This window comes from Aspergillus ruber, assembly GCF_000600275.1.
Source record: "Aspergillus ruber CBS 135680 unplaced genomic scaffold scaffold00028, whole genome shotgun sequence".
Lineage (NCBI taxonomy): Eukaryota > Fungi > Ascomycota > Eurotiomycetes > Eurotiales > Aspergillaceae > Aspergillus > Aspergillus ruber.
In genome coordinates, this window is record NW_024467324.1 from 27719 (window position 1) to 49145 (window position 21427).

At 50.8% G+C, this 21427-nt stretch overlaps 5 protein-coding genes across 5 annotated transcripts; 3 read left to right on the forward strand and 2 right to left on the reverse strand.

Moving 5' to 3' along the window:
- Positions 1-187: 187 nt before the first annotated feature.
- Positions 188-1927, reverse strand: EURHEDRAFT_405289 (uncharacterized protein; the record flags this gene model as incomplete). The annotated part of the gene is made up of 1 exon (XM_040780371.1): positions 188-1927. One exon carries the CDS (start codon positions 1925-1927, stop codon positions 188-190), a length of 1740 nt encoding a protein of 579 aa, XP_040635861.1.
- A 1503-nt stretch (positions 1928-3430) lies between these two features.
- On the forward strand, positions 3431-4929 carry EURHEDRAFT_380264 (DUF409 domain protein; the record flags this gene model as incomplete). Its single annotated transcript, XM_040779273.1, has 3 exons — positions 3431-3770; positions 3821-4433; positions 4491-4929. 3 exons carry the CDS (start codon positions 3431-3433, stop codon positions 4927-4929), a joined length of 1392 nt encoding a protein of 463 aa, XP_040635862.1.
- Positions 4930-5677: 748 nt separating this feature from the next.
- On the forward strand, positions 5678-11680 carry EURHEDRAFT_463134 (proteasome activator BLM10; the record flags this gene model as incomplete). The annotated part of the gene is made up of 3 exons (XM_040784853.1): positions 5678-6096; positions 6152-11558; positions 11618-11680. The coding sequence occupies 3 exons, from the start codon at positions 5678-5680 to the stop codon at positions 11678-11680; spliced, it is 5889 nt and encodes a 1962-aa protein (XP_040635863.1).
- Positions 11681-12042: 362 nt separating this feature from the next.
- Positions 12043-15014, forward strand: EURHEDRAFT_485268 (H(+)-transporting V0 sector ATPase subunit a). Its single transcript, XM_040785549.1, has 3 exons — positions 12043-12313; positions 12367-12445; positions 12499-15014. Exons 1-3 carry the CDS (start codon positions 12188-12190, stop codon positions 14868-14870), a joined length of 2577 nt encoding a protein of 858 aa, XP_040635864.1. The 5' UTR covers positions 12043-12187; the 3' UTR covers positions 14871-15014.
- Positions 15015-18057: 3043 nt separating this feature from the next.
- fbp1 (fructose 1,6-bisphosphate 1-phosphatase) lies at positions 18058-19722 on the reverse strand. Its single transcript, XM_040782734.1, has 2 exons — positions 19231-19722; positions 18058-19162 (listed from the first exon to the last, which is right to left on the reverse strand). The coding sequence occupies exons 1-2, from the start codon at positions 19350-19352 to the stop codon at positions 18223-18225; spliced, it is 1062 nt and encodes a 353-aa protein (XP_040635865.1). The 5' UTR covers positions 19353-19722; the 3' UTR covers positions 18058-18222.
- Between the last annotated feature and the right edge of the window lie 1705 nt (positions 19723-21427).

Consider the following 21427-nt stretch of genomic DNA (forward strand, 5'->3'; position numbering starts at 1 on the left):
TATCAACTCGCTCAAATATGGAAATGCGCCGTGAAAACGCCAGATGCGACTTTTTGGTATCTTTCTGGTCTCGACCTCTGCAAGAGGGAGTTGTAAATGGAAAAGAGATGAGAATAGAAGAGAGTAGAGCAGAAAAGAGCAGAGAAGAGGTTGCGACACAAGCACCAGGCTTGTGGTGATAGTTTTTTCAATGGTGTCGTCGGAAGATGCAGTCGAAAAATCCGCTGATGCGGTGTCGACGCTTCGACTTGGCGGCGGGAGGACTTGATTCTGAGTTTTGTCCATCAAGACCCCTGGAGGTTGACGGTTCGGGTTGCGGCACGCGTTGGCTGACTTTGCGACGAGGCTTCTCGGATATGGGCTCAGAGTTGGCAAACTTGACCGCATTCTCAGAGTTTCTGTTCTGGACATGCCCATTACCGTTCATAAGGCTTTCGGATGGAATTGCCTCTAGGCCGGTGACCCCGTCGCGAGAGAGGTTATTCGGGGGCATGAAGCTGTGTCGTTGAGGTCGCTTGCTCCCCGAGCTCCGTCGGTTGGATCGTTCAATGAAGGCGGCACCCGTGGAGTTGGAACGTTTCGCCAACCTGGCAGAGGCCAGCGACTTGAGGCGCTCTGATGACAACGGGACATTGGACATGGACACGCGGTGTTTCCGTGGTGGGTTTTCCATTGGACCTTCCTTGTCGACCGAAAAGTAATCAGGGGCATGCTTGATGGTAGTGGGTGAAGCATGTCTGGATGCAGCAGGCGAGGAGATCTTCGAGTTCAACACCAGGGCAGAATCGTTGTAACTAAAGTTGTGTGACCAACCCTCTCGAAAAGCGACCCAGATACTGGTGATGATGATCAAGAGACGTAGATCATCATCCACAGCGATCACATTGCGATCTAGTGGAGTGTCGTCGGAACCGTCGCTGATCATGGACATGGCGGAGGTGGGGAGACTACTGGGAGCCACGGTAGGCATCGAGTATTGGTCAAAGACCTCGAGGTTGTTGCGAGTCATGCTAGCCAGCACTGGGTGGCGGCGAGTGTTGGGGTTGATGACGCTAAAGGTGAGTCGCTTGGATTCCGGCTGGACTGGCGAACCCGGGGGACCGGACACGCGACGGTTCTTCGATCCACGCGGAACCCACCGTAGCGTTTGGACACCCTGGGCCGTGCGTGCAACGAACTCATAGGCACCGTTGGGGAGGGGCGTTGCTTCCCACGCAGGACCGTGGTTGAAGCATATTTCCGCTTTCCCTTTGGACAAGTCCTCCTCGTTGAGCAGCTGGCAAATGGTTGCAACAACCTGTTGTTCATCGTCATCGCTGTCGTCGCCCTGCGACGTCCTATCTCTTGGGTCCGCCTCATACAAGTCGCTGGTGACGATGATCAGGTCATTGGGACCGAGGCCGTTCTTGCCACGAAAGATTGTGGGAAACTTGCGCGCGAGTCGGGGCAGGAAAACGGTCGAGGGGAGGACATCAAGGACGGGAAGCGGACGCGGAGTGTGAGACACCTGCTGGAGCTGCAACAGGAGCTTGGGGCGTATTTTGAAGCATCGATGATGGGCATGGCTGGCGGGGTGCGCCAGCTGGTAGGAAGTCTTGGGGCGCAAAGACTTTCTGACGGATTGCGAACGGCCGACGCGGGATGCGCGAAAGCCAGTATCGACGACAGAATGCTCCCCGTCGCTGGACAAGACGGATTCGGCAGGACTTCGTGTCATGTCGCGCAGGGTCGCACCCTGCGTTGCTTGTGGTTCCATGCCCTTGTATTTATTGTAGATGGTCCCTAAGCTCGGTAAGGAGGACAGAGCAGTCAATGGCGAGGAGGCTCTGGTGGGGGGATTGGAGAGCTGCGAAGAGGGTTGGGGGCCGACGAGATCGCTCTCGTGGGCAGCGGCGGCGTCAGCGGTCAATCCAAGATTAAACAGCATTCCTGAAAACCTGACGACCGCAAGGAGAGGATATCACAGGCGCATCGATAGACCAGTTGGTGGTTGGTTGTCGTATTTCGTGGATAGTCCTCACTGGAGCCAGGTCGCGGCGACGACCGGAGGGGATTGAGATAGAAATGAGGAAAGGAATGACAGAGTATAAAGAGAATAGAGACAAAGAGAGCAGCTCCTGAGATAGTGGAGAGAGGGGAAGATCAGGTCTCTGACTGACTGAAATGCAAGGAATAAGCAGATTGCAGGAGGGCAAAAAGAAAAAGGGAAAAGAACGAGGAGTAACAGAGATGATATATGGAAACCGGCCCCGTCACACTGTACAGAGTACGAAAGAGAAAGGGCGGTATCCGAGGATCCGTCAGCGATGGTTCTCCATAGACTATTAGGAGATGTAAATGAATGGAAAGTTCGATGCTAAATCTTCATCGCGTTTTCACACATGGAAGCCGATCCGTGGAAACGCAGACCGACTGGAGATCGGCAAGGCTAGTTTATGTCCGGCACTATTTAATTCACCCTCACCGTACCGATAATATGTTCCTGCTTTTACCTGATATTGCGTTGGGGATTCTTGTATATATCATAAATGATAGTGCAATTGTCCGATTAAAACCTGTTTCTTTTACAGTTCAATAATGATACAATGGACACCTGAGTAAGCAACAGGCACCATCGTATTATTATCTCTCAGCCCCGTGGGTCACCTGGTCTTGGCCCCCTCCCCGGTCGCCGGGAGGTCCGAAAACGCCGACGGAGGGTTCCAGTGCCGTGGCGGGCTTGCTATACTCCGACTGCCGAGCACTAGGAGCCGGATTATTCATGCTCCATGAGGATACATAGTAGCATGTATACGGAGTAGAGGATGAGAGATCGCCGACTCCAGTTATGGAGTATATACTACGTACACACATCCGTGCTCGGTCTGACAGGTCCCTGTCCGGAGACACGGAGACCAGAGTCGATGCACAAAGTGTATCACTGAGTTTTACCTAGCCCACTACGGAGTAATTGATTCATAACTGAGTAATGTCCCGTATAGAGCTGTGTCCTCCGCCATTGGACAATCGGGATCCTCGCGGTCTGTTCCGTAGGGCTGAGTCTGACCGAGGATCTGTTGTTCATCAATCAATACGAATACGATGCCAACAGTACATCTTACTTGTACAGTAGTATGCACGTAGACATCCTTTGTACTCCGTACAGCTATCCTACGTTGTTTCACTACCCCGTATGTATGATGAAATACCCCTTCGTAGCGCTAATGAAACGTTCGCCACGCCTTGGCATCGCCGCATGTGCTGATTAACACTAATTGAGTAGTTATGCCAGTTATGCATTTATGCATCCATGCAGCTATGCATCCAATGCCGAGGAATCCGACCACTTGGCATACTTACCCCATCCAGATATCACATGATGGAGAATACTTGCACTGACATAGTCGGGAACGCTGATTCATTGCCTCATACCATTCTCTGACTTATGATTATGCCGTCTGCAAAGCAGGTCGACCGGCCTTCACTGCTCAATCCTTCTCGGCCGCTCTGGAGTCTGACGGTCGCGTTTGTCCTGTGGAAAACGCTCATTTTTCTCGTCGTCACCGCTTGTCCTGGCCCCGGCTATGATACGTCCACCTCTCTGTTGCCCTATTTGAATTCGTCCCCAACGCGTCCCGCCGTGGATGCCGGCGTCGGCTCCACGCTTCCCCTCAAGTTCGTTCGTTGGGACCCCATTTACTTTGTCCATATTGTCCAGCATGGCTACGTCTATGAGCAGGAATGGGCTTTTGGCTATGGGTTTACCAGAATCTGGAGATTTTTTGCTTCCTGTACGTCTCATTCTCTATGTAAAAGGGCCAATCGCTAAATCTAGGTTTAGTCCTCAATCCTTCCGCGGAAGTCGGCAACATCGCCCAGGTAGCCTGGGTGGGCGTCGGGCTCGCCCACTTGGCCCATTATTTATCCGCCCTAGCCCTCTATAAACTTTCGGCCAACGTTTTTGGTCGCGAGACCCCGACACAGAGGCTCGTCTGCTTCCTGTCAGCGGTTCTTCATATCATCGCCCCGGCCGGGGCGTTTCTGTCTGCGCCTTACCCGGAACCTATTTTCTCCTTTCTTAACATCTTCGGTCTGTATCTCTACTCGTCATCATTCCTGGATGATGGCGCGGGGAGGAAATTACCTCGGGATGCCAAGCTGCTTGGTGCCGCCATATTCTTTGCAGTCGCGACCACTGTTCGCAGCAATGGCATCCTGAGCGGGTTCTTGTTTGCCTATGATGCGATTTGCCAACTTCGGAGGGTTATCCTCCACGGTTTGTCCCGGGACGTGGTCGTGCGTCTAAGTGTCCTTGTCTTGGGTGGCTGTGTTGTGGCATTGGGGATGGTTCTGCCCCAGTGGGTTGCCTATACGACATACTGTACGACCTGTAGCAGGCAATGGTGCCAATGGACGTTACCCAGTATATATGGCTGGGTGCAGGATCAATATTGGTAAGTGCCCCTCCATGGCCTATAGCGGGGGAACAGCGCACTGATTGGTATTGACAGGAACGTGGGATTTCTCCGGTATTGGACCGTATCTAACATCCCCCTTTTTCTCCTCGCTGCGCCCATGCTCATACTGCTTTGCTATGCTTCTCTCTGGGCATTGAGGATGCCTTGGGCCGCCGTCAAGGAACGGCCAACGACCGTACTTGATCGAGCAATGTCTCCCGAGGCCACCGATTCACTATTGATCCGCCTTGCAGTTCCCCAGGGCCTGCTTGCTGTGATGGCTTTTACAAGCTATCACGTCCAGATCATCAACCGTATCTCTTCCGGCTATCCACTGTGGTATTGGTACCTAGTATGCCTGGTCGTGAATCGCGCGGGAGAGTCACCGTCCACCGCCAAGTCTAACCGCCTATTTTCCATGGTGTTGCAAGCTATGGTGATCTATGGGCTTATCCAAGCTGTTCTTTACGGTTCTTTTCTTCCTCCAGCTTAGTAATGGCTGGAAATAGGCTGAGATTTTATACTAATGGCATGTCATCATTTCCTTTGTAAAATGTTTATCGTGTCGCGTGTACATCTGCCTGGGGAAAAAGAAACCCAAAGACACCTGTCAGTATAGAATTATTATCTATTATAAATAATTTCTAATGAGCTTCTACCATTAATACAAACTGAACTATCCATCCTCTGTCCTAACTCACTGGTTCCGGCCACTGCCTGACGCTGCCGCCGTTACGGCGAAATTATGTCATCAGCCATCTGAACCACGACGCCCGAGTGCACCCCCAGACAACTGCGTGTTCCTGCAAGGATCGGATTAAAGAGCCATCAGAAAGAGTCGTGGCTCATGTTAAACAATTATTGACGCGAAACACTGATCGGCGACTACACGACTATTCTGTTGCTTGAAATCGTTGTCCTTCAAAAAGCTCTTATCGGCTGGTTGAGCTATCCGGAATCAAAAAAACACTCCAGATTCGCCCATGCACAGCCTGGCAGTATTCAACAGCCTGGCCTCATATCTAATTGGGATATTCCCTATCATTTGAGCCTCTTCCATGCTTGCTGTGAGTGGATTCCTCGACTGCAGTGCTGGCCCGATGTTGAACAGGCCTAGTTGTTGCAGTTCGCTGACATCTTTCACCACCACCGCAGTGCCCTCCTCGAGAACCCTCCACGACACACCCCCCTTCCCTCTCGCTACGACTCGCTAACCTCATCCTCCCTCGGCCCTATAAACCATGGCCAACTCAGGCCCCAAGACACTACCGACCGCCGAGAACTTCCACAACATGCCACGAACCACCTCCGCTGAGCAACCGGCGGTGCTAAACGGCAAAGGTGAACCCAAGGCGCGAGTCCGTCCCCGTACCTACCCCTACTTCAAATATCTCCCATACACAACCGAAGATGAGCCCGCGCGAGAACGCAACCTCCGCGAGATCTTGGACCATCTCTACATTGCGGTGGAGGCGGGGGATTTTAGTCCCGGCGCTGTCCACTGGACTCGGGAGCTTAGAGCATGGTTGTCGCTGAAGTTTGATCCGGCTCGGACGGATAGGATTAATTTGGTGAAATTGTACTATGAACTTTCGTTGGCGCCGGGGATTGATCCGAATGTTGCGGAGCGGTTTGCTAGCATGTTTATGTTTTTGACGAAGTGAGTATTGGGACGCATGATATTTGGCATGACAGGGTGCTAATGATGGATACAGGCGGAAACACTATTTGAAACCAGTTAAGGACTTGGTTTTAGATTGGAAGCCTTTGTATAAGGAATTGAAGGCTTTCGTCCTGCCCACCGAGTCGGGTCTGGTCCATTCGACCAATCTGAAGCGGAACGTCAAGACCCTGACGAAGCTCTGTGCATTCGTCCAGCTCTATATCGACCCGTGCGAGGTGCCGGCCATGTTAGATGAATTTCTACCTCACTACACAACATCGTTCTCCGAAGGTGCTTTCGTGGTGGTGGGGTTGATCAATCTGATGCTTCCTACCTCTCCGCCCCCGGCCGACAGGGAAGATCTACTGCCACACCACTACCTGCCGACATACTTCCATCTTTGGTCACTGGTAGGACGGTCAAGGACCTTTGATACAACGTTCTTGGATTTCTTCTCTCGCCTGGCTCGGGATTGTCTGCCTGCGGATAACGTCCCGCTGTCTGAGTATGGTCTTTTCACCAAGGAGCAGTCGTCGCTGATTTTCACGGCTATCCTGAGATTACTGGAAATCCCAGTCGGACAGTCGACCTCTCCGTACAGTGCTCTTGTGGACATCTCCTCCGGGCTAGGCATTATGCTTGACCGTGACTCCCGAAAGCATCCCGTTGCGCATCACATTGCCCGCTGGGTGGTCATGTCCCTCTCGCCGGCCTGTCTCGAATCAGAGGAGTCGATCCTGTCTCAACTCGAGGGTCTTATCCAAGCAGTAGAGACCTTCTTCCACCCCTCGAACTCTGGTGGCTGGTCCAAGACACTGTCCCAGTTGGTGTACTATCTCGCAGATTTCTTTGTCATGCGTTGGAACCGGGAGCGGAGTGGAGAGATGGAAATGCCACCTGAGCGTAGGCTGAATGAGCCCTTGAAGCGTCGCTTCGTGCTTGCTTTGCGTGATGTTATTTTCATGGGTATCTACTCCAAGAGTAGCACGGCAGTGAGCTACTCGCTCTCTACGCTGCAGAGTTTGGCCTACTTGGAGCCGCATCTTATTTTGCCAGGTGCCATACAGCGGATTTATCCATCTCTACAGGGCCTCGTGGAGGTGCATCGTACAGCATCCTCGCTTCGGGCCCTTCAGGTTCTGTCGCGGATCATCACTCGCACCAAGGGATACCGTTGCCACATGACAACTCTCTTGGGCCTTGCGTTGCCTGGTGTTGATGCGAACGATCTTGAAAAGTCTTTGCATGCCCTGACCTTTATCCAGACAGCTTGTTACAGCATCCCCCTGGCCGATCTAACTCGAGGCAGGGAAGATGTCAACTGCAACATGTTGGCAATGCAGTGGATTACTGGGGAGATGGAGCGGATGGAAGAACAAGGCGTAGAGGTCCAATTGAACTACGACACAGAATTGGACGACGAGACGGAGGAATTGATTCTCCGTTCGTCTACCTGCGGTTTTGGGGACTTCATCGTATCCTTCTTGGGTCGTGTCTTTACACTCTTGGAAAACCTCCCCGATGTGTCCCGAGTGCGAAATGGCTCTCCTGAAGAGAACATCGTGAACACCCTCCCGGCGACCTTCATGCCGCTGTTGTCGTCCCTGGAGCCTGAGTACTATGACATTGCTCTGACGAAGATTATTGACTTTGCAGCGAACCACGTCATTTATCAGGCGCGGGATGCAATGGCCTTCATCTGTAATGCTGCTTGCAAAGTTAATCCGCAGAAGGCCCTCAAGCGCTTCATTCCCCTATTGGCCCAATCCATTCGAACCGAGATTGACGACAATGGCGCTGGCTCGACCAGGACGACAGGAGCTGATGTCCTCCCTCGTGACCGCGGCTTGGTCTGGAACATCAGCATGCTCAGCATGTGTATCGTTCATGTCGGAGATGCTGTCCTGCCGCATAAAAAGGAATTGTTCGACATTGCCGTTTACATGCAGCAGAAGTGTCGCGGTATCCCAACCGTCCACATCTCGAACTTTATCCATCACCTTCTCCTCAACCTCACTGGTACATATACCATTGACTACGGTCTCTATGAACCAAGCGTGGTTGCTCAAGGCGTGAGTCCTGGCCTCTGGAGTTATAAACAAGACCCCACCGACATGACTGTCAAGTGGCATATCCCGAAGCGTGAAGAGATTGAGTTTGCTGTTGAGCTCTTCCAAAATCAAGCAGAGACGGCTCTCAAGCAGCTTACAGCGTTGACGAACGAGACATCCAGCATCAAGCGCGATGGCACCGGAAAGGACTGGTCGGATGAAGTCACCCGAAATCTTGTGCTGCTACGTCTTATCCTGTCTGGTATTTCGGTGCTATTCGACTCCAAGGCGGCATCAACGACGAAGCAAGGTGCAGCGAATGGATCTGCGATGCCGGACGGTGACGTCGATATGGGAGACGTTCAAGATGCGTCATTGTCCAATGGCGCTGGCGATGAAGACACCGACACCGCTCTGGATAGCTCTGATGACACGACTATCAGGGAAGCCTTCACATATCCCACCGGCTATTCGTTGCAGGAGGATGATCCCTTGTACACTAAAATCCATGATCTTCGGGAACGCGCCGGTTGGATCATGCACGATGTGCACCGGTTCCTGGCGGATAAGCAAGAGGATGACGTCCCCAGTTTTGGAGCACTATACTCGGCTTACCGTTCTTGGTTTGTTGACGTTGGTATTGAGAGGTCTGCCCATGTCTTGGATAGGGTCACCCGTCTTTTGGCTGCGGACATTTATCCTTACAAGATGAGTGGTATCCGCAAGGACTACCCGCGTCCGTTGCTTGCACGGAGATCATATGTGTACCACTTGCAACGTCTGCGGCACAACGCTGCACCCAGACCGCGATCGCGTTTGGATGAAATTCTGCTTCTGGATATCGCGGAGTCATGTGTCTCCTTGTACACGGAGACTCGTCGCAATGCTCAAAGTGCTGGCGAGTCGGCTCTCAAGGCCGTCTTCGGCTCTCGAATGCTTGTTATCCCGCCTTTGATTAAAGCTCTGCAGAAGGGTGTCAAGGAGAACGATCATGCACGGATCAAGGGTGCATTGTTCTCCCTGCTACTCAGCAGTGTTGCGAAGACTGCTGGGCGGCATTGGAAGTTTGCGCCTACTCTGATTCGGACCTTCATCGACGCAAGCGCAGTCGACAAGCCATCCGTGCAAAGAATCTGCTCGAGCGCTTTGTTCCAGATCATGGACTACGGCCGCGCCATGGAGCGGATGGCTGTCTTGAATCAGGATATTGTCGAGGCAATTGCTCCAAAGGGAGATGTCAGCGATGAGATCACTAAATTGCGCAAGAACATCAACGGCAAGCGTGTGGCGATTGAGAAGAAGAAGGCCGACTTGTCGGAAGAGCTGGTAAACCTGGCACGCGTATCTCACTGGAAGATTGCTAGCAGGGCGGCTACTATCGTCATTACTATGGGTCTTCGATTCGACTACATTGCCAGTGATAACTTCGTGGAGCTGGTCACGCAAGGCTCGATCGATGATCACCCCGGCCTGCGTGGTATGTACTCCCAAGCGCTCATTGCGTTGTTTACCATGATCGATGTCCGTGCTATCTGCAGCCACGACTACCAGAACTACATCTTCGGTCACCAGAACTTCCCCTCCAAGATCCAGGTCGCCACCAAACGTGACGAAAAGAACTGGACCGAGGAGTACCTGGCCAGTTTCGCCAAGCCAGAAGCCGAATACTATATCGACCACGATTTCCCCGGATGGCTCGTGTGGTCGGACAGTATGCCTGCGTACAAGTCGAATGTTGCTCGCGACATTGAGTACGACGAGACCGAGTGGAAGGTCCGGTCGTACATGGGCAAACTTTTCGATCGTGCCTGGTTCTCGAAGTTCTTTATGTACTTGAAGCAGGAGCCGCGAGATCCTTCGGCAGATAAGTTCCGGATGCCTTGTGCCATGATGCTGCTGTATGCTTTTGAATTGATGATCCGTGATGGTCTTACCGCTGCTACATTTGAGGATATCAAGGAGGAGATCGAGGCTGTGTTTGAGGATGGTAGCGATAAGCACCAGCACCGTGCTACTTCGGAGATCCTTGGTGCGTTGATTAGCTCCGTCACAGATGGTGGCGTCGAAAAGCGCACGCAGGTGTGGGAATATGCATTCCCTATCGTGCGGAAGATCTTCACTGATGGCTTGACACCCGAAAACTCTGGGTACTGGACGACGTTCCTGCATATGATTCTGCAATGCCGGGATCCTCGCAGGGCGTGGCCGTTGGTCGACTGGCTCGCTAGTTTCCGATTGGATTTGTCGACGAATGCTGCGTTCAAGGAGAGTTCTAAGATCAATATGCTGCACCAGTGCATCATTGATGCGGGATGGCACTTCCAGCTGGAAAAGCCGATTGTGGAGGACTTCCTTGCTCATCTTGATCACCCGTACAAGGGAGTTCGCGAGGCGATGGGACAGACGCTAGCAACCGTGTACCGTACTAGGTACCACGAGTCGTATCCTAACGTTAAGCGTCTTCTTGAATCGCAGGAGAAGGAGTCGTCTGTTGGCACGTTCCCGTACCTGCCTGATGAAGGCTTCAACAAGGTGCTGCGCGGTATATTCAGCCAGATTGAGCAGTGGCGGCACCAGAGAACGCCTGGACAGCAGACGCCGTCATCCTACACATCTGGTTGCAAGACTGTACTTCTTTGGCTGGACTCGACCCTTTCGTCTCATGAATGCACACAGCTCGTCCCCTTCTTCCCCGATGTCTTTACAGGACAGCTTCTGCATATGATGGACGTCAAGGAAGACCCCGAGCTTCAGTCCCTGGCGTACCATGTCTTCCGCCATCTGCCCAACATCCCTTATCCTGCCGAGAAGAACTCCGGCTTCATCAGTTCGCTCATCCAAATCGGACGCACCTCACCGTCATGGCACCAGCGTCTGCGCGTCATGATCAACATCCAGATTATCTATTTCCGCCGCCTCTTCCTCGTCTCCTCTGACGACCGCGACCGACTCTTCGGATGCATCGCCGAAATGCTTCAAGACTCCCAGCACGAAGTCCGTGTTGGCGCATCAGCCACCCTCTCCGGCATGGTTCGCTGCTCGCCGGTCTCCCTCCGGGATATCATGGTCTCTCGTCTTCTGGAGCGCTTCAGTAAGATCCTGGTCGACAACCCTGTTCCCAAGCGTCGCCGCTCCGGCCCAGTCACCTCTGCTATCTCCTCGGGGGCGGGCACGCCTACACCTGAACATACCAAGCTCGTGATTGCCCGCCATGGTGCGGTCCTGGGATTGGGTGCATTGATCCAGGCATTCCCGTATAACAGCCCGCCGCCGAAATGGATGCCCGAGGCTCTGACTACGTTGAGCATTCGGGCGGCGAGTGACCCGGGTATTGTGGGATCGAGCGTCAAGAGTATCATCAGTGATTTCAAGAAGACGAGACAAGATACGTGGCATATTGATGCGAAGGTAATTCCCCTCCCCTCAAGCAAACCCATCTAGATTGAACAAGTGCTAACCATACCTAGGCATTCACACCGGATCAACTGGAAGACCTCTCCGGAGTCCTCTGGAAGAGCTACTTTGCCTAGTCTGCTAACATATTGGACTATTCATGCGAGTGTATTTGGTTTTGCTCTTTTGCATTCATCCCAAGTTTATGTTTGGGACACATTGTTAGTGTATAATGTTCTATTGGTTGAGCATGTGGACTGGTTTGGTGGATTCAATCGCATGGTGGTCTGTCTATGGCGAGGTTTTTTGTAATACGTTATGCTGCACTGGGATTATTTTTGGTAAATCAGATATAAACATAACATTACTATATTTGATTGGTTTCGGGTTTGTAAATCGTAGTCTCATAGAAAGTGTGGCTGGACCCCACGTGACATCACGTGCCATCGCAGACGGCCACGCGGCGTTCCATCCGACCAACCGCCGGCCTCAGCGACATTCGAAGTTCAGGGAGTTGCTGCAAACTCATCCAACGACCGATATACGCATATTCATACCGTCCATCGATATTCTCATTCTATCGCGCTATCGTTTAACCCGCCCTGTCCTGGTAGACACTGGTGGAGGTGGAAACAAACGTCACCATGGCTCCCAGGGACACCTTCTTCCGCTCGGCGGATATGAGCTTGACACAGCTCTATATCGCGAATGAGATTGGGAGAGAGGTTGTTAGTGCTCTTGGTGAGCTTGGTCAGGTGCAATTTCGTGATGTACGATCGATCTTTTATATTTGTTGATGTGAGGTCTGGGCTAACGGGACTAGCTGAACCCCGAGACCAATGCCTTCCAGCGCACGTTTACGAAGGAGATTCGGCGGTTAGATAATGTTGAGAGGCAATTGCGTATGTGGTTTTTTAGGAGTTGGTTTGAAGATTTGCTAATTTGATTGGGGTAGGTTACTTCCACACCCAGATGGAAAAGGCCGATATCACGATGCGCTCGTCCAACGAATTCTCCGACACCCTAGCCGCTCCTCTAGCCTCCGAGATCGATGAACTTGCAGAACGAAGCGAAAGCCTCGAGCAGCGAATTGCCTCTCTGAACGACAGTTACGAAACGTTGAAGAAGCGCGAGGTCGAATTGTCCGAATGGCGCTGGGTTCTCCGGGAGACTGGTGGATTCTTTGACCGCGCCCACACCCATACGGAGGATATTCGACAGTCGTTTGATAATGATGAGGCGCCATTGCTGCGGGATGTGGAGCAGCAGCCCCAGCGCGGTGTTAATGGCGATGCAGAGCAGCAGCAGCAGCAGCAGAGCTTTTTGGAGATGAATATTGGGTTTGTAGCGGGTGTGATTCCGCGGGATCGGATTGGGGCGTTTGAGAGGATTCTGTGGCGGACGCTGCGTGGTAACCTTTATATGAATCAGTCGGAGATTCCGGAACCGGTTGTTGATCCAACTACGAATGAGGAGACGAGGAAGAATGTGTTTGTGATCTTTGCGCATGGCAAGCATATTATTACGAAGATCCGGAAGATTTCCGAGTCGTTGGGTGCTTCGTTGTATGGGGTTGATGAGAATAGTGAGTTGCGAAGGGATCAGATTCATGAGGTGAACACGCGGTTGGGGGATGTTGGAAATGTGCTGCGGAACACGAAGAATACGCTTGATGCGGAGCTTAGGCAGATTGCTCGCTCACTGGCTGCTTGGATGATTATCGTCAAGAAGGAGAAGGCTGTGTACGACACGCTGAATCGGTTTTCTTACGACCAGGCGAGGAAGACGCTTATTGCTGAGGCGTGGTGTCCTACCAACTCGCTGGGATTGATCAAGGCGACTTTGCAGGATGTCAATGATCGTGCTGGTCTTACTGTGCCGACGATTATCAACCAAATCCGGACGAACAAGACTCCTCCGACGTACATGCGGACGAACAAGTTTACCGAGGGTTTCCAGACAATTGTCAACGCGTATGGTATTCCCAAGTACTCTGAAGTCAACCCCGCGTTGTACACTGTGGTTACCTTCCCGTTCATGTTTGCTGTCATGTTTGGTGACTTGGGTCACGGTCTCTTGATGACGCTTGCTGCAGCTGCCATGATTCTGTGGGAGCAGAAGTTGCTGAAGACCAAGCTCGATGAACTGTCCTACATGGCGTTCTATGGTCGTTACATCATGTTGATGATGGGTCTGTTCTCGATGTACACTGGTTTCCTTTATAACGATATTTTCTCCAAGGCGTTCACCTTCTTCCCCAGTCAGTGGCAGTGGCCGGACGACATCCAGCGGGGTCAGGCTGTTGAGGCAACCCTGAAGGATGGATACCGGTTCCCGATTGGATTGGACTGGAACTGGCACGAGGCTGAGAACTCGTTGCTGTTTTCCAACAGTATGAAGATGAAAATGAGTATTGTTCTTGGTTGGGCGCATATGACCTACGCTCTTTTCTTGCAATACGTCAACGCTCGCCATTTCAAGTCCAAGGTCGATATTATTGGTAACTTCATTCCGGGATTCATCTTCTTCCAGTCAATTTTCGGGTACCTTGTCTTGACTATTGTTTACAAGTGGTCTGTTGACTGGGCGGCTAAGGGGCAGTCGCCCCCTGGTTTGCTGAACATGCTAATCTTCATGTTCCTGTCTCCCGGCACGGTCGAGGAGCCGCTGTACCCCGGCCAGTCCGGCGTACAAGTTACCCTGCTACTGCTTGCTCTCGTCCAAGTGCCGCTCATGCTCTTCTTCAAGCCCTTCTACCTCCGCCGTGAGAACGAACGCGCGCGTGCCCAGGGCTACCGCGGTCTCGGCGAACCCGCACGTGTCAGCGCGCTAGAAGACGACAACGGTCGCGACAGCATGGCTAGCGAAGGTGACGGTACCAACGAAGGCACCGCCATGATCGCGCAGGACCTCGACGCTGACGACGAAGAGCACGAAGAATTCGATTTCTCCGAAGTTATGATCCACCAAGTTATCCACACCATCGAATTCTGTCTCAACTGTATCTCCCACACTGCCTCCTACCTACGTCTCTGGGCCTTGTCCCTGGCACATCAACAACTCTCTATCGTCCTGTGGGACATGACCATCGGCGGCGCGTTCGAGCAGGAAGACCCCACGATAAGAATAATTATGATCGTGGTTACGTTCTTTATGTGGTTTACGCTGACGATTGCCATTCTGTGTGTGATGGAGGGAACCAGTGCGATGTTGCACTCATTGCGTTTGCACTGGGTTGAGGCTATGAGTAAGCATTTCCATGGTGAGGGCATTCCGTTTGTGCCGTTTAGCTTCAAGACTTTGCTTGAGGAGGAGCCGGTTGACTGAGCTCTCCTTGTATTTGTTTTTGGACACTCTTTGTACTTTTCTTTTCATAGGTGGATTGGAATTGATTTCTCTCTCAAAATTTGATTTTATAACGTAGTCACTATAGTTTATTCAAATCACAAGCAAAACAAACCCAGTAAACCCTAACCATCACACCACACTACACCACAGCCAAACGAATAATTCTTAACCTCACCACCACCAACAAAATGACTCAAACTATCGGATACCGATTTAGCAGACAAGAAGATCCAAGAGAATAAGTTTCTATCTTCTCCCATAGATATAATTCTTCGTCGCACGATTTAGAACATGGGTAGCTAGATTTCAGTTATCAAAAGAGTGATTCAGCATTTTCACTACCAAAATGGAACTTAAAACACCACAACAAAAGAGAGTGTCGCGCATGATCACAACCTGCATGGCATCGCGGGCTAATAAGTCCTGACAAGGGTATCTGGAACACCGGGACGAGATAGTTCCTCTGCTGATTGAGGTTGGAAACAGGCCATGGGTTATATGGTTGTCGGATAGCAACAGACGAGTTTGACTTTATCAATGCAGTTCCGGAGAAAGGGCTGGTGGAGTTCTGGCACAAGTTCCTCCACAACAAGGACATTAGATACAGTCCTTCTACAACATCTGAAAATCCATAGAGCAAGAGTATATGCAAAATGGCTGGAAGTCATAATATCAATCCACACTTCTAGTAGGAATAACTTTTCAACCATACATTCAGTGGAACCATTCTTGGGGACATATAAAAACTCATTGACTATACATTATAGGGACTATACATTTTATCTTGGAAAGGCACTGTTTTGTGTATTTATTTTAGCTCAAAAGTGTCATTGAGCTGATAGCCGCCGTTGGACTGACCGTGGGAAGCAAGGCGATGGGTGATTATTACTGTCATTCTCTTTCTATAAATGTGTATAGTGATTTTCAAGAATACAGGAGGGAACACCGTCGATTATTTTAAGTTAATGATCAACAATGATTGGCAGTCCTATGAGGGAATGGGATATCTCGCTCTCGAAGAGTAACGATTCAAAAACTTGATGACTTGAGGGTCTTCCGCGACTACATAGGCCCAGCACGGTGGAGGAGACTCGGTGTCTGATGAAGTCAATAGCCCGCACCAGGTCATCGAACGGGGACTCCTCACGAGCGGCAGTGACATCTAGCATAAACTGAAGAGCCGGCAGGCAATCCACAAGCGCTGTCGTCGTCAACACTTCGCGGGCCCGTGGACTGCTGTTTGGACGCGGATCGACACCGTGCCCAACGAGGAACCAGACGACTCTGGATTCACGCTCGCCTTCGCTGGGAAGATGGCTTTTCCCGTCGGAGAATTTATTCTTGTAGTAGTCGTGGTAGCTGATGACTTCCTTTATGCCGGCGTCATAGCGCAGCAAGGAGATCGAGCATTGCGATGGCTGCTTCGGTCTCGTCTGCGCTTACTGCTATGTTGAGGTAGGACATGTTGTATTTGCATTGGGATCACAGCCTTGATCGAGGAAAAATTGTACAACTGCTGTTCCGCCTCGGCTGGCCGCTCTTGCAAGTGCGTATTTGATGCTCTGATCATCTGGAGGCAGATCCTTGATATACCTGAGCATGTGCATTTCTCCGTCCGCTGCTGTCTCCAGCAGTCACAGTTGTTTGTCGAATTCGAACGATATACCATTAGCGCGCAATATTTCAATCAATCTCACCTTCCCCGAGCGGATGACTTTTTCGAAGCAGCGGGGGTACAGGTTCAGAGGGGTATCCTCTGCCGTTGCATTGATTCGGTGATCCTCAGTCAAGAAGTAATTGAAATATCGGAGGTCGTAAAAGGCTCATGTGCCTAGGGGCAGTGGAGGAGAAGCGTAGGAAGCTATAGAATATCTTCGGCGGCTCAGACCAAGGTCCCTGTTCAGTAGCAGCTCCACCATCTCTTTACTGCCTTGGTTTGTAGCCATATGGATTGGCGAGGGTCGCCAACGTCCGATTCTATAGACAGCCACCACATCCAAGCAAAAAGAGCAACGACTTTCTCCTGTCCCTTTTTTTATTGCTAAAGTCAGCGGTGTATCCGCTCCTGGCCTATCCTGTTGGAAGGCTCGTGAGTCCTAAGGCCTCGTATCTCCATGGATGCCTCTCTCAAGGATCTGTCGCACAATATCAATAAGCCCGGCTTCAGCGGCTGCCTCCAGAAGTATCTCACGGTCAACTTGGTTGGTATTGGACGTCTTTTCCTCGACATTGATGTGTTTGATGAGCAATTCTGTCATCGCTGTACCCTTTTCATCAGCCATATCACGCAAAAACCGCAGTGAATACTTTCCACAATTACCATGAGCAACAGGATCAGGGCGAGCCCCGTTCTTGAGAAGAAGCTAGAGAGCTTCTGGATCATGAACGAGGGTCAACAGACTATCATCCTCATCGTTCTGTTCTGCCCCAACGCTGAGCAAGAGCCAGATTATCTATGTGTGCTCAGACTGTAGCGCTTCAAACAAGGATAGGCGTTCCCCATTCCTGGCATTAACTATCCCCGGAAAAATTTTTTGGGCAAATAGCTGAACCACTTCTTCAAGCTTCCCCCATTTCGCTGCCCTTTGCATGCCCACAGTCAGACATTCCTCGTTCATCTCTCCGTGATAGATCCGTTCATCCGGGCCTCCCTGCTTCAACAGACATTGCAGTAGAGGTCCCCGGCAGTGAGACGACGCTAGGGTCCAAATATGACCACGCTTTTGTTCCGGGACTGTCACGAACTCCCTCTAAATATCCCAATGCGTACATCATTTCCAAAAGCCCATGATACAATCACAGGGGCCCAATCTTCATGAAGCTCGACGTCCAGCCCAGCTTTCTCCAACGCCTTCCGAGCAGTTACCATATTTCCAGTACGTATTGCCCAATGCAGGGCCCAGCTATCGCCGTGATCGGCATCGTATCGATATCTCCTAGTTCGTCGCACAAGAGCATTGATGTCGCACTCGTAGTGTAGAGTATCGGCGATAAAAACAACTCGATTGGTGAGACTGTAATTGTTGAATAACCACGAGTTATGCGGTCTTAGGAAATCTACTACTTATATCACGTGAAGATTGCATTAGACTGACTGCGATAGATGTCTATCAAGTGAGTTTAAACAGGTCTTACCAGATAAGGGTTTACGAATACTTGGAAACGATTGGCTGTAGTTCATGTATTGGTAGTACTATTTAATACAGGTAGAATCGTTCACTTCGTTGGTGAAACCGCAGAACTCCATCCGAACAGTCCAGACACCGAGACGCGCAAAGGAAATGAGAAAACCGTTTTGAACAGGACACAGGATTATTAGTATGCAATTATTTTAACCGTGGTGCTTCTTGTACATGTCGATGACCTTCTGGACCTCGTCTTTCGAGCCCAGGTAGACACCGCTGCGGTCGTGGATGTGCTCGGGCACGGCTTCAAGAAGACGTTCTGCCTTGGAGTTGACGGCCAAACCGCCTGCGTTCTCGAACAACATAGCCATGGGGGCACACTCGTATAAGATACGGAGCTTGCCCTTAGTACTCTTGGAGTCGGCGGGGTAGGCGAAGAGGCCACCGTAGAGAAGGGTACGGTATGCATCGGCGACCATGCTACCAATGTAACGAGCGCTGTATGGCTTCTTGCCCTCTCCGGGGAACTTGAGGGAGTGGAAGTATTCGTTCACCCAAGGAGCCCAATACATGCTGTTACCTTCGTTGACCGAGTAGATACTCTTCTTGGGAGGCATCTTCATGCTGGGGTGGGTTAAGATAAACTCTCCCAGAGAGTTTTCCATAGTGAAGCCATTGACATCACCGTCACGCATGGTGATCACCAGCTGAGCAGATGCACCATACATGGTGAATCCAGCCGAGATCATCTCCGTTCCAGGACGAAGGATTTCCTTGGCGGTAACCTTCTTGTTCGGACCGAGGACCTCGTCTGGCAGCTTGTAGATACCGAAGATTGTGCCAACCGAAACGCCAGCGTCAAGGTTGGAAGAACCGTCGATGGGGTCACAGACAACGGCGTAGCGGGCGTTGGGGTGTTCGTCGAAAATGATCTCTTGCTCCTCTTCCTCCGAGATGAGAATGCGGCACTTGCCAGAGCTCCTCATTGCAGAGACGAAGATATCATTTCCAATCACATCCAGCTTCTTCTGGTCATCACCGGTGGTGTTCGAGGACCCAGCCAGTCCAGTGAGGTTGATCAAAGAGGCACGACGGATGTAGTAGGCAATGGACTTGAAGGCGAACTGAAGGGCGTGGCAGAGGAGACTGTAGAAGAACAATCGGGTTAGATCTTTGTCGTGGCCCAATTCAAATTGGGAAGAGAAGATACGTACGTGAAGTCACCAGTGGCCTCTGGGGCCTTGACTTGTTGTTCAGTAAAGAATCTGGTGAGGGTGACGATGTCGGTGTTGATGTTCTCCTGGCCGACAGGAGGAGCGTCGCCGTTGTTCGCCATTGTGGGTGATAAGAGAGATGGAGTAAGGACAAATGGGAGAAGACGTGAGTATAGTTGAGAAGTAGGTGAAATGAAGAAGGAGCTGGGAGAAGTCGGAGGGTTATATATGAAAGTGAATACCTCGGTTTGACGGATTTCGGAAGAAGATGAAGGGAGGAGAAGGAGGGAAGGACGACCACGATTCCTGGTTAAGTATCCGTACCAGAGGTATGTGAGGACAACTAGGAGCTAGTACTCCGGAGTACTGCACTCAGGGATGATATCAGAACTCGTGGCAACCGGGCCAAGGCAGGAAGACACGCTTAACAAGCACCAGCACTGTCAATCGTCAATGGAGACTTCTTTTCTTCTCGAAATATCGACATTCCCCAATAATTGACGCCCATCCTCATCATAGTATTGGGCCAGTATATCCTGATGCCCGTGGGAAACGTCAGACCGGAGCAAACCGGTGACGCAATGGCCGTACTGTATGTATCCATGCTGTATCCTTACAGGCGGTCTCTACTGTAACCTACCGGCTTTTCGTCACTACCCGTTCCATATCCCCGCCCTAAGCCTAACCAGGAAAGTCGCCGGTTAGTTCTCTTGAATTTCCCGGCAACCCCCGCTATCTTGTGATCACTTGTAGATGGCACTTGGAAGGTATCAATTCAATTGTTTACAAGAGCATTCCTATTGAGCACGAACGGTACTGTATACCGCCCCTATTCTGTGCCCCATAACGAAAACACATCCCTTTCATTAGACAGTGGGCTGCAAAGGGTCAGCAGACATGCACATTTTTTCTCTCAAAGCCGTCCACCTGGAACTATTGGGGTCTCGCCAGAAATCGGCTTTAGTCAGGTTGGTCACGCGCAGGCGGGAAAATGATTGTCCTGCTTGATCGACAATTGTCCTTTTTTCGCCGGTCAGCTGACCTTTCCCAGGATATAAAAAGCAAATGCCATATTGCTTATATAATGCTTTACCATTCTCGGTTAATGTTGAGGCTCTAACTAGGCTAAACTACTTCAAGCTAGATTATCGGTAAAAACTAAATCCGCCCGGTGGAGAGAGCTTGAAAAAGATCGTGCAGAGAATTTTTCTTCTGAACTTTCACTTCCCACAACAGAGAAAAATCCTCCGATTTCGAGGATCAACAAGGACATTATGCTGTTCTTTCAACAAAATCTTGCTCAATCGCTCTGCTTTGTTGATACTAACACAGTATTGGTAAGTTCCTTCGTAATTAACCCCTCACCCAGCATGATGACACCCATAACCAAACAAACTAGAGTCTTTGACCTTTCGGGGCGTGAAAACTCTGTTATTTGCACGTCAGTCTGATTGATCATCATTCGCATTGCATTTGATCACTTCTGGGATTTGGGCTTGAAGCTAACGTTCCTGTTAAGATTAACAGGTCGTGTTTCGCATGAGCGAACAGAAAGCACAGCACTTGCTATTTTGGTAGGTCTCACTTTTTCTTTATGTTTTTGCAATATTTTTGAATGATGACCTTCGTATTTAAATACGCTGGAAATTACCGACCGAGACCTTCGGGTCACCGACGATACAAATTGGCTGTTGTCTGACAAACCTTGAATTCTTCTATTTTATCTCACAATGCCTAGCCTATGCATTTGCTAACTTTGTGCAAGACTTTATAGGAATACAAAACTCGTCCATGCTCAATCGCTCCCAACAGTCAATGGTAAGCGCCTCGACTACCCTTGGCACCTCCGAATCTTCCAAAGATGAAACGGCACTGGGCTCCGACGGCGTCCTGACAGGCGACCGGTCGTGATGGATATGCCTATTTGCGGCAGGCCTAGAAAACCTCGCCCACTGAGAATATTTCGATAATCTCTATGACACTGAGTGTTATGTTTTGACATGATCCTGACTCTCGAATAGTAGTTGTCCTGATTGATGAATGACAATCATTGGTAGAAGCTGTCCGAAAGGTAATTCTTCCCACATTTCTTCCATGCCCAACCTACCGTGATGATTCCCTAGATGACGAGTCTTATTCGAGTTATCGATGCAGACAACATCCTTTTTTTAACCATTCATGCTTCTCTGACATCCGT